General features: G+C 52.4%; 1 protein-coding gene across 5 annotated transcripts in view; it reads left to right on the forward strand.

The window, feature by feature from the left end:
• The window catches only part of PIK3R5 (phosphoinositide-3-kinase regulatory subunit 5), a 65366-nt gene extending 52031 nt beyond the window's left edge, over window positions 1-13335 (forward strand). For 4 of the 5 annotated variants that reach the window (XM_055794634.1, XM_055794632.1, XM_055794635.1 and 1 more), the window contains exons 8-19: window positions 449-602; window positions 1084-1167; window positions 2330-3086; window positions 3187-3340; window positions 3526-3651; window positions 3895-4020; window positions 4816-4909; window positions 6189-6265; window positions 7533-7626; window positions 9038-9120; window positions 9327-9439; window positions 10459-13335. In XM_055794634.1, coding sequence (XP_055650609.1) covers window positions 449-602; window positions 1084-1167; window positions 2330-3086; window positions 3187-3340; window positions 3526-3651; window positions 3895-4020; window positions 4816-4909; window positions 6189-6265; window positions 7533-7626; window positions 9038-9120; window positions 9327-9439; window positions 10459-10600 — 2004 coding nt within the window. In that variant the 3' untranslated portion in view covers window positions 10601-13335. The remainder of the gene's footprint in view (window positions 1-448; window positions 603-1083; window positions 1168-2329; window positions 3087-3186; window positions 3341-3525; window positions 3652-3894; window positions 4021-4815; window positions 4910-6188; window positions 6266-7532; window positions 7627-9037; window positions 9121-9326; window positions 9440-10458) is intronic. The other variant, XM_055794636.1, reaches the window with a different exon arrangement.
• The last annotated feature ends 1271 nt before the right edge of the window (window positions 13336-14606 follow it).

Below are 14606 nucleotides of genomic sequence, written 5' to 3' on the forward strand. Positions count from 1 at the left end.
ACATTCATTGGCAAAAGTTTTGATACTGCTTCTTGTAAGAAGCACACACGTCTTTCCCTTCTTGGGTTAGACTGTGTGTGTCTGTGCTTCTGTTTTGTGACGTTGGGATGTGTGTGTGTCACTCGCCTTTTACTCCCTTCCCCACCTCCGAGTGGAGAGAGGAAGTGCCTCCGGATCTGAAATGTAGCAAAAGTGTCTGTTCGATCAGAGAAACACTTTGCTTTGGTGTTTGGGAGGGAGGAGCAACAAACTGTGACCAAAACCCCCCTTAGGTGTTTTCAAACTTTTTTTTTTCCCTTTGCAAAAGTTGTGATGGACTTGAAGGGGGTAGGAGGTAGCGGAGGGAGGGAGTTGCCCAGTAGTAGTTAATGATCCTGCCCCCAAGACCTGTGTGTTGCCTCTGTGGAGGGGCCCCCTCCATCTCTTGCCTTGGCTCTGCTCCCCCCAGTCCAAGACACTGGAAGAGCTCTCAGAGATCTATGCCAGCGCCGCTGACGCGCAGGAGATTGCAGCCACCAGCAGCGACCCTGTCCTGGCCCGGGAGCGGCTGCAGTCTGCGCTGCGGGATATTGCCGGGGCCGCATCCTTTCCTGTCATCACGGGTGAGAAAACCCCTGTGCCCCTCTTTCCTCCAGGATTTTCTGCTGGCTCAGCCCCTGCAGCAGCCCCCAGCAGTTTTGCACCAAGTTTCAAACCAGTGCAACAACAGCTACAACAAAAAAACCACCAACCCAGGTGCTATTTTGTAACCAAATGATGAGCCAGAAGTGGTTTGCAATCTCTCATTAAAATTGCAACAACAACAAAAAATAATTGTCCAGCCTTAGTGGGTGACATGAAAATGTTAAATCAGAAACCAACAGTAGCAGTGATGTCTGATGGCTCATAGAAGTGTGAAATGTGCCCTCATCCCGATTGCACATGACTTCATGGGGATAATGACAGCAGCATGGGTTTTCTGCATGACCTAGACCACCCAAAACATGTGGATGGGGTGGGTGGCATCTCCCACCAGGCTGGAGAGTTGTCGGGAGCAGTACGGGGATCCCTGCAAACTCACTCCTCTCCCTCCTATCTTCCCAGGTGAGGCTCAGCCCCGCAAGCTCCACACCATCCCCATCCCTGCCGCTCGCTGCTACACTTACAGCTGGGATCAGGATAACTTTGGTAAGTGGAGGGGGTCCCTGTCCTTCCCAGTGAGACCCCTGCTCCCTGTCGCAGCACTTCAGCTTGGCTGGGGCTGTTGCGTGCAGCCGGGTGCATGGCACAAACTTTGGCCAGAGCCTGAAAGGGCCAATAACAAAATGTTGGTGTTGGAGGGAGAGATGGGTGATGCGGTGGGTGCCACCATCCCCTAGACGGGAGAGGATGTGGGTGTCGGCTCGGGCATGATGCCTGCTGTGATCCCAAGCAGAGCCCTCATCCAAGCAGTGGACACAAGACACTGGTGGCCCCGAAATGTGTTGTCAGTGACAAATCATGCAGGGCTTGATCTCCTGGGCAGAGCTGTGCCTTGTGTTAAGCTGGAAGACGTTTGTTGCACCCGAGTCTGTGGGGATGTTGGTAGGGAGAAGACCTTGTTCGGTAGAAAGCTCTTCTGCAAGGGGTAAACCTTGCTTGTGCCCTGGAAATAATTGTTGCTAGAAAAGGCTGACCGCACTGAGATGTCAGGGCTTTGTGGGGTTGAGACCCCTTGGACGTTACAGCTCTTCCCACCCCCCACAGCAGGGATGGATGAGGAGCTTTGCCATGCTTTTGGCTCAGCTGCAGCAGTTTTTCAGGGGAAGCAGTGGCTTCCCTTTCTGCTGAGCTGGGCTCTCCAGCTTCCCTATTCCTGAAAGACCCGGTTCCCCTGAAGTTTTAGTGTTAATTGCCTGCTGACCCCAGCAAGCTGGACCAGAGCTCTGGCTTGGGCTCTGCAGTGAGCAGCGCAGCCTTCCAGGAGGCCACCTGCAGCGGGGTGATTTGGGGCTTCATCAGCCAAATGCTTTGCTTTCCCCCTGCCCTCTGATTACACCTGGATCGGACACGGGCGTGTTGTGAAATCTGTGTAGGAAGGAAGCAAACCCCAACTGGTGTTTGCCTTTTGAGAACCCAAACAGAACGTAACCTCAAGGAGAGACATACGTTTTGTTTTGCATTGCATCTGAGCACCGTATAGAAATCTAAAAACGTTCCATAGGAGATTTTCAGCTCCTTGTTTGAAACGGTGCAGGACCAAAGAGAGCACTGGCCATGCTGTAGTAGTAGCGCTGTCTAGGGTCATCGCGTTTCCAGTGGTTACGCTGGAGCCCGTGCCAGACACGATCTCCCTCTGGTTGCCTTTCAGATATCCTCAACGATGTCCTCAGCAAAGAGTGCAGTGTTGTTGAGCCCATGGCCTCTGAGAACGAGGAGGATGAAGAGGAGGAGGAGGAGGAGGTAGAAACCGATGGCTGTTCCCCCGAGCGGGACTCGCTGCTTTCCCCCATCTGCACCATTTCCAAAGACTCTGTGTACTCAGTGCTGTCGGAGGAGGGATCTAAGCCCTCGCGAGTGTCCCTCTTCACCACCTCCAAGGACTCCATCTCAGAGCTGACGGTGGTCTCCAGAAAGTCCCTGAAGTCATTTGTCTCCAGTCTGAAGGACTGCATGGACAGCGGGTACGCGGAGGACAGCGACGAGAGCTCCCTGGACATGGTGGGGCGGCCGGAGCTGAAGGTGGAGAAGACCCACCACAAATACAGACAGACGCTGACCAACAAGATCTACAAACTGTTCAAGAGCAAAAGCCAGCTGGTCTTGAGGAGGGACCTGAAGGACTGCCCAGACATGGGCTCGCTCTCGCTGCCCCTGCGCCGGGCTGAGAGCCTGTGCACGCCCCAGGCCAAGCACCGCATCCCGGCACGCTCCCGGCGTGCCCACTCGCTGCCGCAGCACGTCCTGAGCCAGCGGCTGCCGGCCCCGCTCGCCCCGCGGTGCCTCAGCCTCCACCGGCGGCCCTTCCTCAGCTACGATGAGGATGCCAAGGTGTCCACGTTGCGTGTTGTGGTCTTCGGCTCCGACCGCATCTCGGGGAAAGTGGCCCGAGCCTACAGCAACCTCAGGTGAGCTGGGCAGTGCAGGGGGTCTGGCTGCAGGAACCTGGCCCTGCTGGGACACTGTGGAGGGCTTTGCTCACCCAGCCCTCTCCCACCTTCTCCCTAGGCTCAAGGAGAGCACCTGCCCCTCACTGACAAGGTACTTCAAACTGCAATTTTTCTACGTCCCCGTGAAGAGGAGCTGCTTGGCTCCATCAACCCCGCTGATGCATCCCTCCCCATCCCTGGGGGACCCACAGCTCCGCTCTTCGGCACAGGTGGTAGGTGTCCTGCTCACTGCAGGGCTTGGGGTGCCACCAGTCCTCTGCTTGGCCCTGCAAGCGGTGTGTGTGGAGGTCGGCAGGGCAGGCTGAGGGGAGCACTGGCGTCCCTTCCACCAGCCCCAGGTGTGGATTGAGGAGCCTGGGTGGGGGGCTCAGAGTGACCCCAGTGTGTCTCGTTTCAGGATCACAGCTTGGCTGGGATGGAGAGCAGCACCAATGACATCTCCCACTACATCGGTATGCTGGACCCATGGTACGAGCGCAATGTTCTTGGGCTGATGAACCTGCCCATGGATGTGCTGTGTCAGGTACGTGTCTGCCAGCTGGTAGGTCTTGGCATCCCCCTTCCCCAAGGTACAGGGGATCTGGAGAGCTTCTGGCCACCACAGTCCTGTGCAGAAGGGTGTCCTCCAGGGATATGGGATGAAAATGGGGGTTCCTGGTGGTCAGGAGGAGGGTTTCTCTCCCTGGTGTGGTGGGATGGGCAGTTCTTGGCACTGGACTGTGGGTACCATGTACCCCATCAGGCTTGTGACTTACTCTCACCACAGTCTGCCAAGCTGGAGGCTGAGCCCCAGGAGGACTCCCAGGAGCAGCTGCCCATCCTGGCAGACATGATCCTCTACTACTGCCGCTTCGCCACCCGCCCTGTCCTGCTGCAGCTCTACCAGACGGAGGTAGGCAAAGGGCTCAGCCCTGCCTTGGTGAGCGGGGCGGGGGGGGGGCTTTTACCTGTGCCACCAACTTGGCACCTGCCTGTGAAGCGCTGGGGCTGTGGCACAGCCACCACGTGCTGGTGAGGCACATCTCCTCTTATTCCCTGGGTGCCCATGGGGCTTTGGCTCAGGGACTGAGAGCATGCAGGTCCTGCCCAGACAATCCCTGCGTCACACAAGCAGTTTTCCATCCAAATACCTTTCCCCATGACACAAAGTGACTCCTGTCAGTCAAACTCCTGACGGGTTATCCACACCACTGGAAGTTCCTCTGGTACTCTGCTTTCCAAACCGAGCCCCTCCATGGAGCCTGTTTTCCATGCCACACTGTGTGCAGGGGGTGGACATGGTGGGAAGGGGTGAATGCACAACTGCAACGCCTGCTTTGGTGCTGTGGCCAGGACTGGCTGCAGCAGGGCTGTGGCAAGCAGAGTTGCTGCTGGTCACAGGATCGCTGTCACCCAAAGCGATGCCCAGACCCTGCTGTTAGGCTCATCATGGGTTTTCTTTTCAGTGGGCTGGGGAGTTTTCTTGAAACGAAAATTAGGGGTTTGGGTTGTTTTGCTTGCTGGTGGTCTGTTAAAACAGTCTGAAGTGCAGCTGAAGGCAAGTGTCACCCAAGGCAGTTGATGAAAGGTGCATTTTGAAAACATGGAAGGATTTTCCCAAAGTGACCTCTTCCCTGTAGTAAGGAGTGGGAGGGGTGAACATTGGCTGGGTCTCCTCAGCACCACATCTTCACTCTTCCCCCGGCAGCTCACCTTCATTGGGGGAGAAAAGATGACTGAAGTCTTCATCCATTCCCTCGAGCTGGGCCACTCGGCAGCCACGCGGGCCATCAAGGCGTCAGGTCTGGAGCTGCTTCTGCACCCGCAGCCTCGGGGTGGGGGTCTGCAAACCACTGGGCTGGGAGGTGAAGGGAAGGAGGGGCTGGAGGGAGCGTGGGCTGCAAAGAGGTGTCTGAGCCCAGATTGCATCATGAGCAAAGATCCAGGCATCTTTTCACAAATTTGGAAGTGAAGCAGCATAATACTTGAGTTCCTCTTCAGGAGCGAAGCCTTGACAGTGCCTTGTTGTTTTTACTACTCCTAACTCTAAAATGTATTTGCAATAAAACAACTGCACACCCTTTTCCTTCCTCTCATCCGCACCTGGCCAAATACAGCTCTTCATCTTTTATCTTTGCTGCTTTCTGTAGTTTGTGCTTTCTCCAGGAGCATCACATATAAAGTTGCCCTTTCCGTTCTTCTAGTTTACTGGGCAAAGCAAGGTTTGTGCATGTGCTTGGAGCCTTCCTGCAAGGGAGATCCGTGAGCTTTTATGCCAGGAATCTATAGAATTATTAGAGAGAAGAAGCAATGGCAGAAGCATCTGCCTGCAGTGTGGTCTTCGGCTCCCCCCTGGGTACCACCGGCAAGGTGCTGCCGGGAGCAGCGCAGCTCGCAGGGACACCTCCTGGCCACCCAATAATACTGCATTGAAACATGTTGCTTAATTTTTTTAACCAACTTTTCTGTGATCCCACCTTGTCTTTCTAAACAGAGCCCATAAAATATCCTCCATATGAAGTGCCACCACCCCACGCCCCCAAAATACAGGCTTGGGCAAGATCTCTTCCCAGTAACTCATGAAACCACCAGTCCTGATTTTTTATTTTTTTTTCCTCCCTTGGGTTGTCTGGCAGCACTTAACATCTGCAAAAAATTATCCAGGGGGGAAAAAAAAAAGTTAGTAAGTGTTGGGCACAGTATTTCAAGGCTAATTTAATGTGGGCAGAAATATGCTGGGAAAAACAGGAGCTGGGTGAGCAAGGCGGCCTTTTATTGCTTTGTGTTTTCCCTGGAGCGCTGACCCCTCTGCACTGGCTTAGCCAGCACCGCTTTCAGTTTTGCAGAGCTGCTTGTTGTGCTTTGTGTTGAAATTTCTGCAGTGGATTAATTGCTTTCTGGCAGCTCTTAAGCCACCTTTTCTTTTTGCCTTTTTGCTCCACAGCTGTGTTCAGCAAACCATTTTTCGCCCGCCCGCCCCCCCCCCTTTCTGTAGGTACCGAGCATGCTGCTGTATCAGTAGCCGGCTGAAGAATGAGGATGAAAGGGCGCTGTGTGACTTTTGCTCCTTGTTTTGTGCAGGTCCAGGCAGCAAAAGGCTGGGCATAGACGGAGACAGAGAAGCAATCCCACTAACACTACAGATCGCCTACAGCAAGGTGAGTGCACGGGACTTGCACAAAGACAAATGGGGCAGAAAACCACTTCGGTGCTGAGCAAACGTCTCTCAGCTGGGGGCTGAGAGAGGCCAATGCTGACAGTCCGCTGGAGGAGCCTAGATCCAAGCCCAGATGAGCCAAACTCAAGCTAATTGTCTAGTTACTGGCTAATTTGGGGTGGCTTTCCGCTCCTCTTCAGCCTGGTAAAATAAGGAACGTGCAGCCAGTTTCCATAGGTGGATGTGTACTCGATGCTGCTTTACGCTGGTGGGCTTTGCTTCCAAGGGGTGACCTTCTGCTGGTCACAGCAGCCCGCCTGTTTTGCTGGTTCATCTGCAGTTATTTAGTGTTAAGCCTGGGCAATATTTTGTAAATGTAATGTTAAATGGATTGTAATGCCTACTCAAACTTTGTCTGTGCAGCTCCAGGTAAATCCAGGTCTGAGCTAGCACAGACAGGTGGGGTAGGGTAATGGCAGCCTGAAGTGTGGCATCTGCCCGTGGGTCACAGCAGCCCCAGCAGCGCTGCAGGCTGGGGCAGGGGGCTGGGAACTGCCCGGAGGGAAAGGGCCTGGGGGGGCTGGCTGACGGCCAGCTGGGCATGAGCCCCCAGTGAGCCCAGGTGGCCAACAGCATCCTGGCTTGTGTCTGAGACAGCGTGGCCAGCAGGACCAGGGCAGTGACCATCCCCCTGTGCTCAGCACTGGTGCAGCTGCACCTCGAACCCCGGGTTCATCTCTGGGCCCCTCGCTCCAAGAGGGACACAGAGGGGCTGGAGCGTGTCCAGGGATGGGCAGGGGGCTGGGGAAGGGGCTGGGGCACTGTCTGATGGGGGGCGGCGGGGGGAGCTGGGGGTGTTCAGCCTGGAGAGGCGGCAGCTCAGGGGTGACCTGATTGCTCCCTACAGCTGCCTGACAGGGGCTGTAGGCGGAGGGGGGAGTTGATCTCTTCTCCCAGGTAACAAGTGACAGGACAAGAAGAAACAACCTCAGGTTGTGCCAGGGGAGGTTTATGTTGGATAGTAGGAAAAACGTCTTCACTGAAAGCGTGGTCAGGCACTGGAACAGGCTGCCCAGGGAGGTGGTGGAGTCACCATCCCTGGAGGTACTTAAAAGACATGTAGGTGTGGTGCTTAGGGACATGGTTTAGTGGTGGGCTTGGCAGTGTTAGCTTAATGGCTGGAACTGACGATCTCAAAGGTCTTTTCCAACCTAAATGGTTCTATGATTTTATTATTTTATCTCATGGGTTTTGGTTGGTCCCTGCAGACAGCCATCAGTGGAAGAAGTCACTGGAATGATGTTGAGAAGGTCTGCACATCCGTCAACCTTAGCAAAGCCTGCAAGAAGTATGAAGAACTAGGTGGGTAGAGGTGGTCTTTGTGGCTTTGCCTAGGGAGCAATGGGAGGGACTGGTGGGGTGAGAGGACAGTGTGGATCTTCTGGCTGGAGCAAAGGAGGGATGTGGGAGGTATCTGGTGTTCCCTGGAACGTACTGTAGTCCTTGGCACCACATGAGGAACAAAGGACATTCGATGTCCCACTGTCCTAAAGCTTCAGCTGGGGAAATGTGATGTCCATTAGGAATGGGGCTGGGGTAGTCCAAAAAAACAGGATGATCACTGGGGAATGGTGCTTTCCAGAACAACACTTGCTTAGTAAGGAGGAGGAGAGACTGGTAAACCTGTTGTTAAATGAAGTGGGACCAAGGGAGAGGGTGCTGGCCGTGCCTTACAGCCAGCTTGCAGCAGGCACTGGCTAAGCTGGTTTTCCCTGCAGCTCGGCGATAGCTGCCTGCCACGTGGCTTGGCTTCATCCTTTATTTTCTAATCAGGTTTCCGAATGGGTATTAATAAGGCTTCAAACCTTTGAAAAGCAGCAAGGCTTTTAGTCGTCTTTATGTACGTGTGTGTATTTAGAAGCAATACCTGTTCACTCTTTCTTAAGAACTGCTGTTTTGGCAGTCAGACACCCGGTTTGGAGTAAACAGAGGGGTTTTTTAGTTCCTCTTTCCTCGTGTATTTTGCGTCTGGCAGATGTGTTGTTTGTGAGCAGAGCAGTCAGGGCAAACGGATGATCTCCCAAACAGGAGACATCTTCTACACGCCCCATGGAGCTCAACCTAAACCTCTGTCCCTCCTGTTGCTGCCCCATCCATGAAGCCTTGCAGACAACCCTGGAAAAAAACCCAACAGGAGTTAACTTCTCACCTCCTCTGTACTCGGAGTTGGATATTTCCGCACTAGTTCAGGAGCTTCGCTTGTGTTGCCAGCGCTGTGGGTTTGCATCGGGGGGCTGTCCTCAGCTCCACGGTGGGGGGAAGCTTCTCCTTCCCGAGTCTTCTTCCTCCTAGGAGGAGTCCGGTCCCCGCGTTGTCTCCGTTGGGTCGCACGTTCGGCAGTTTGACCACGGGATGTCACTGTAATTCCAGGCAGGAGGAAGATCTCCAGGTGGACTGCGGGAAAACTGTGCTGGGAGAGAATTTCCTCGTGATGGAGGGGCAATGCTTTCCCTCCTGTTTAGGTCCCAAGATAGTTAAATGTCCTTTTGCGCGATGTTTGGGAAGCCGCTGGAAATCGCAGAGGATGTTTCCTGATTGCTTTCTTGGCGTGTGGGTTAGCAGGAACGAAGGAAAGCTGGAACCGTATTGCATTTCCCCCAGCAGTGGGGTCTGAAGCCACTGGCTCTGGGATGCTTTGAGGGGCAGAGGGACCACCTGGGTTCCCACCAGCGGCCCAGAAGCCCCAGGTGATAATGGTTTCCTTTTGTTACAGCCTCAAAGACAGAGTGTCTCAACTTAACCATGACAGAGGTGGTCAAAAGGCAAAACTCCAAATCCAAAAAAAGTTTCAATCAGGTAACTCACGTCCTAGTACTTTTACATTTAGTAAGAGGATGGCTGACTCCAGGTGGGAGGGAGGCAGGGCAGGAGAGAGATGCTCCTGGGGGGATCCATTTGCTGTTGGCCACCAGGCCTGCCTTAGGGGTGCCCAGCTCCCCTGCCCTGCGCAGGGAGGTGCGCTGAGCCTGGCAGCTCCCTCACTCAGATTTTTTTTCTATCAGCAGATCAGTGTGTCCCAGATAAAAGTAGACAAGGTCCAGATTATTGGCGTCCAGTCCTCCTTCGCCGTGTGCCTGGACCAGGATGAGCAGAAGATCCTGCAGAGTGTAACCAGGTAGGAACTGCAATGTGGCCACCTGCCTGCTGCGGTCAGTGCTCAGAGGGTGCATCCCGTGTGTAGGGACTTGTCCATGGAGCGTGGGTGACTACTGGAGGAAGGAGGTTCTGAGCACCATGGTGGATCTGTGCTGGGTGACATAGCTCCAAGCTCTGTAGTGTAGCTGAGCTCAGGTGGGATGGATGGTCCTGCTCAGATCCCAGCAGGAATACACCTCCGTGACTGCCACGGCCTGAAGGGTGGCCCCCAGTAAAGACAGCTCTTTCAGCAAGACCAGTCGTAAGCCAGAGGAAAGCTATGCAACGTGAATTTGGTGTTCGAAGAACACTGGGCATATGAGCAGAGCCTTCAACTTCTAAACCTCGTTTGGGTTCTCCACCGCTTTTGGCATACCCATTGCAGAAAGAACCCAGGATCTTCACAGGAGAGACTGGGGTAGAGCAAGAGCTGTTCATTTGCCTGTTCATCCATCAGTCATGTCCCCAGGGCACCAAGCTGGCTCCCCAGGTGATGGAGTTTGAAAACTCCCTGTAGACAACATAGTTCCATGAGCACAAAGAGATCAAACCAGTTGATCCACGGGTCTTAAAAACGTACAAGCATTTTAATTTCTCCCTCAGAGAGAGCACAACTCTGGCAGGTTAGCCTGCTTCCAATGGAAAAAGCTTTTGGATCTTACTTCTTAAATAACCCCAAAGAAAAGTGTTTTACTTAACTTGTTTGTTGTGCAACTTGGGGCTCGTGGGAGAATTCAAGGCACAAAATGGAAAAGGAACTACTGCCCTCTCCCCAAAACTTGGGGGACACAAAAGTTCTCATTTTCCCTAATGAGTTTCAAAAATTACTTTTTCTGGATGCTTTTGCTCTAGGTCCTAGTCTGAGCCAGCTTAAAGACCTGAACTCTCAGCACTCAGACTCCCATCCTGTTAAAAACTGCACTGATTCCCATTCATTTGCAGATACTTCTGCTGCACCTGACCTTACTTACATCTTGGTTTCTTTTTGTTCGCCTGCAGGTGTGAGATCTCCGTGTGCTACAAACCCAGGGACAGCGACCCCTTTGCACTGAGAAGGTCCTCTTTGCCTGCCCAGGACCCCTCTGAGTTTCATTCCCTCCTGTGTTTACCCATTGCCACCTTCAGTGGACCACTGCCATAGAAGAACCCTGTGTCCTTTCAGACCAGACTCCCATCCAACACCAGTATAGGCTCAGGAAAAGGCAGCAGACTGTCCTTTGGGCTGGAGACCCAGCCATGCTTCTCCAAGACATCCTGCAGCCGAAGCGTTAGCGTGGTGGCTGAGCTGCTCCTGGCCTGGGCTTGGCCCAGCCCTGGGGAATGGGAACACTGGTGGTGTGCTCTGGTATCTCTCAAGGTTCCTCAGCAATGGAAGGCAAGTTGTTTCCCTGAGATCTCCACTTGGATCTGCAGACTGCCAACACCTGGATTGAGAGGGCAAGCAAGGACAGTGGCATTTTCCTGCCAGCAAATGGTGCTGTGGCTGTATTTGACAGTGACCAAGGCCAGTGCGATCTGGGGGAGCTCATGGAGGGGGGACATTTTGGAAAATGAATGTCCTTGGCTGAGTGGTGGTAGGTGGCCTTCAATGCATGCAGAGTTGCGGCTCACCCAACTGATATCCTGATGGCATTTCACCCGTAACAGGTTGAGGATGCTCAGGACGGTTCTGTGGGAAAGGGGGACAAGCTTTCTCAAGGTTTCCTTTAAATGATGACAGTTGGGTATCTTGCAGAGAAACAGAGCAGAGCAGCCCAGCTGATGCCCAGAAAGACCCCAGCACAAGCTGCTTGTGTTCCAGTGCATTGAGTGCAACAGCCATACCAGGGCCTGGACAGCTTGTCATGTGTACGTGTACTTACAGTAGATTCAGGACCTGCAGGAGATGAACTTCCAATTTCTGCAGAATTTCAGAGTTCACCCATGAGATGTGGGCTGAACAGGGAGTACGTTCTCGCATCCTGCTCCCTAGCACTGTATGCTAGGGACATCCCAGAGGCTGAATCCTCAGTAGTTGCTTGAAATATGACAGGAACCACACTCATACTCATACTCATAGGAGGGAGTAAGGGGAAACCACTAGGATTGCCTTAAGGTCACCTGAAGAGGCAGCTTTGCTGGAGAAGTACCCAGCACCAAACCCACTAGTGACACTTGCAGACAGCAGCTGGATTTGAGGTCCTCCCTCCCCTGCAAAAAGGTTTTCTGCCCTTTTCCTTCCCTCTGCAAGGCTGTAGGTACAGAAAGGTGCAATATTTGGGGGTATTTAGAGCTGTTCTGATCCCATGAGCAAAAAAAAAAAAAAAATGAGACTGGAAAAGCCTTGCCTGGTTTCATAGCCCTCAAGCTGTTTCTCAGTAGTTGTCGGTGGTTGCACTAATGACAGCAGGCAGAAGAGCATGCTGCCTGCTGCAGGATCTGAATGCCAAGGGCATGGGCTCCCTGGAAATGTCTGGAAGGGACCCCTGCTACTGCTGGGGGGCTGCAGGGTTCAGCCACAGTGTGCTAGTTCAGTGTGGGTCCCTTGATCCTCCAGAAAGCAGGACCTGGTCAGCTCTTAGCGCTAGTTAAGACAAGGTTGGGCTCTGTCCCCAAGGACTGGTGGCACAGCAGCAGTGTCATTTGAGGTTAAATCTACCAGGAAAAGTGTCAGAGCCCCTGGGGACTTCAGTTTTCTTGGAGGAGCATGGGTCAGGTTTGCCTGCTGGATTCTTCCGCATTCCACCTGGAAATGTTTGGGGGATCCCTCCTGTGCCATTGACTCCAGCCTTGGCCCTGCTGGCTGCTGGACCTGCTTTCTGTTCCTACTGCCTCTGTTGTTCAGGGACAGCTTGTTCTGGCCCCAGCAGTGAACATCTTGGGTTAAGAAGGTGCTGGCTGGCTCTTTGGTGTCCACAGCAGCTTTGGATGCAGCTTCTGCCACTGGCTAGAGACGAGCGAAAAAGAGATGTGAACGTGCTCCCGAGACCTCTGCACTTCATCCTTCTACTTGAATAAACCACCCCAAGGGTGGTGTTGCCTTGCGGACTCAAAGACCCTCACACAGGGCAAAGCATCACTTGAACGTAAGCTGGCTGTGCCTCCACCACAATGCAAAGCCAGCTTGGACTCCTGGCAAGGACCCACTTCCCCCGGCCACGCAGCAGCTCCAGGAGCACCCATCTTTTCCTACATGCATGGAGCAGTGTCCGTTCCTTGTTTGCAGCACGGACTTGGCAGGGACACCCAGATGTGGCCAGGTTGTGGTGGGCTGTCTCCTCTCTCACGGGGTGCCTGTGGGCGATGTGGGGGCGCACAGTGAGGTCGCGGCTGTGCACTCCTCCACAGCAGTATTGCAAGTCCAGTAGGCTCGAGGGATGAGATCAGATTTTAACAGCTCTTCGCATGCGCTTGGAAAAAGTTTTCTCACTGACTTTTCATTTCCCAAACAGGTTTGTGCGTGTCTTCTCAAATGGGGCTGAAATTTGACAGCTGGCTTTGTTGTTTTGGGGGTTTTTTTTGTTCAATACTTTAAAATAGCACCTTATCCTGTGAAAACATTGCTGTTTGTGATCTTGATATCCGTGGCTAAATATATCCTTGCCGCTGTTAATGATATAAACCTCTTTTGTTTCATCTGGCCCTGTAGAAATCCTAGAGGAGAGGATTTCCATTTTCTAGAGAAAAACAAGCACAAACTCTAGGGACTCATCATCCCGGCTAGGGTTTTGACCTCTGATGCTTTCTGGAAATGAAAGAAGTCGGAGGTTCTTTCAGGTGATCTTTGTACACGTGTGCAGCCTCACCAAATCTGTGTCATGTCTGTGCTGAGCTGTAAAATACTGTTCAAAGAACTTTTAAAGTAATTGTAAAATATTAAATGTTGATTTATTTCGAGTACAAGTACAGTGTTTGAGTTCAGTAATTCCCGAGCAGGTTGGAGGATCTCCGTATCTCCCGGAGGAGAGCAGGGAGCCCCCTGTTCTTTGCAGGGGGGCTGACCTGGGGGCAGGAAAAGGCTCATAAACTCATTATGTTCATGAGCTTGGTCCCAGAGAGCACGACACGGCGACCTGCAGAGGTTAATTGAGCTGCTTCTGTTAATTGAGCCGCTTCTGCGCTGTGAGTAAAAAGCAGGTTTTGATGTTGCAAATCCAGATCTGGTTTCATGCTGGATTAAGGAGCAAAGAAACTAGCAGAGCTGGTGTGCTCGAGGTGAGATCTGTGCATACCCTTCCCTTCTGGGAGGCTCTGTGAGCTTTCCTGCCTTGACTTGCAGAGAACTGGGAATTCTGCCGGGAGCTGGGGAGCTGGGCACCTGGCAGCTCCTGGGGCTGGGGCAAGGTCCAGCCCTGGGGTGCACAGCAGAGCCCTGGGGTGAAGGTGGCTACTGGGGGCAGCAGGGTTTTGCCCAGCTGCCAGGTCTTTGGGGGATTTCTGAACTTGGCAATCTCTTCAGCATCTTTGGGGATGCGGACTTTGCAGATGGAGCCGTTGCTACTGAATGTGCTCTGAAATATGAAATGACACTTGCAAATTTTAACTATGTCAAGTGTCGCCTTCTCTTCTTGTGGATATTCAAAGGAAGAGACTTAGTTGGTAGGTGGGAGGCCAGTGTGTTGTAATCAAATAAACAATGTGAGAAAAGTCATTTCAGCTCAGATGAGCCAAAAAACCAGATGAGAGTAACTTTTGTTAATGAGCACTTTTTTTAAAGATTAGCTATAATTTTTTTTCAGGTTAGAGAATAACAAAAGGTATTTTTTAAATAAAAAGAAAACTGTCTTTTGAAAAGGCAAGTAAGGCAAATGTTTTCTGAGCTGGAATGATAATCTGCTTTTGTTTGTTCTCACCAACAAACAAAAAACCCCCAAATCCTAAACCATAAATCCCCCTTCCCTGTTCTTTTCTCTTTTAAGAAGAAAAGATGAAAGAGGAACATGCATGCTTAAATCCCAAACAGAAAGAAAGTACTTTGTTCTAAAACCATGCATGACGAAAAGTTTAGGCTCAGGGTTCAGATTGGTCCTTGAAGTGCTGCATAGCTGAGGGTTTTGTTCTTGTAAGTACAAAAGATTTAGCAAACAGCTGCTGATAAAATAAGCAAGGCTGGGTTAAGGCTAGGCTATTTAACACTAGTTTGCATCTTGCAGATATGGTCAAATCAA

This window comes from Falco peregrinus, chromosome 2, assembly GCF_023634155.1.
Source record: "Falco peregrinus isolate bFalPer1 chromosome 2, bFalPer1.pri, whole genome shotgun sequence".
In the NCBI taxonomy this organism is placed as follows: Eukaryota; Metazoa; Chordata; class Aves; order Falconiformes; family Falconidae; genus Falco; species Falco peregrinus.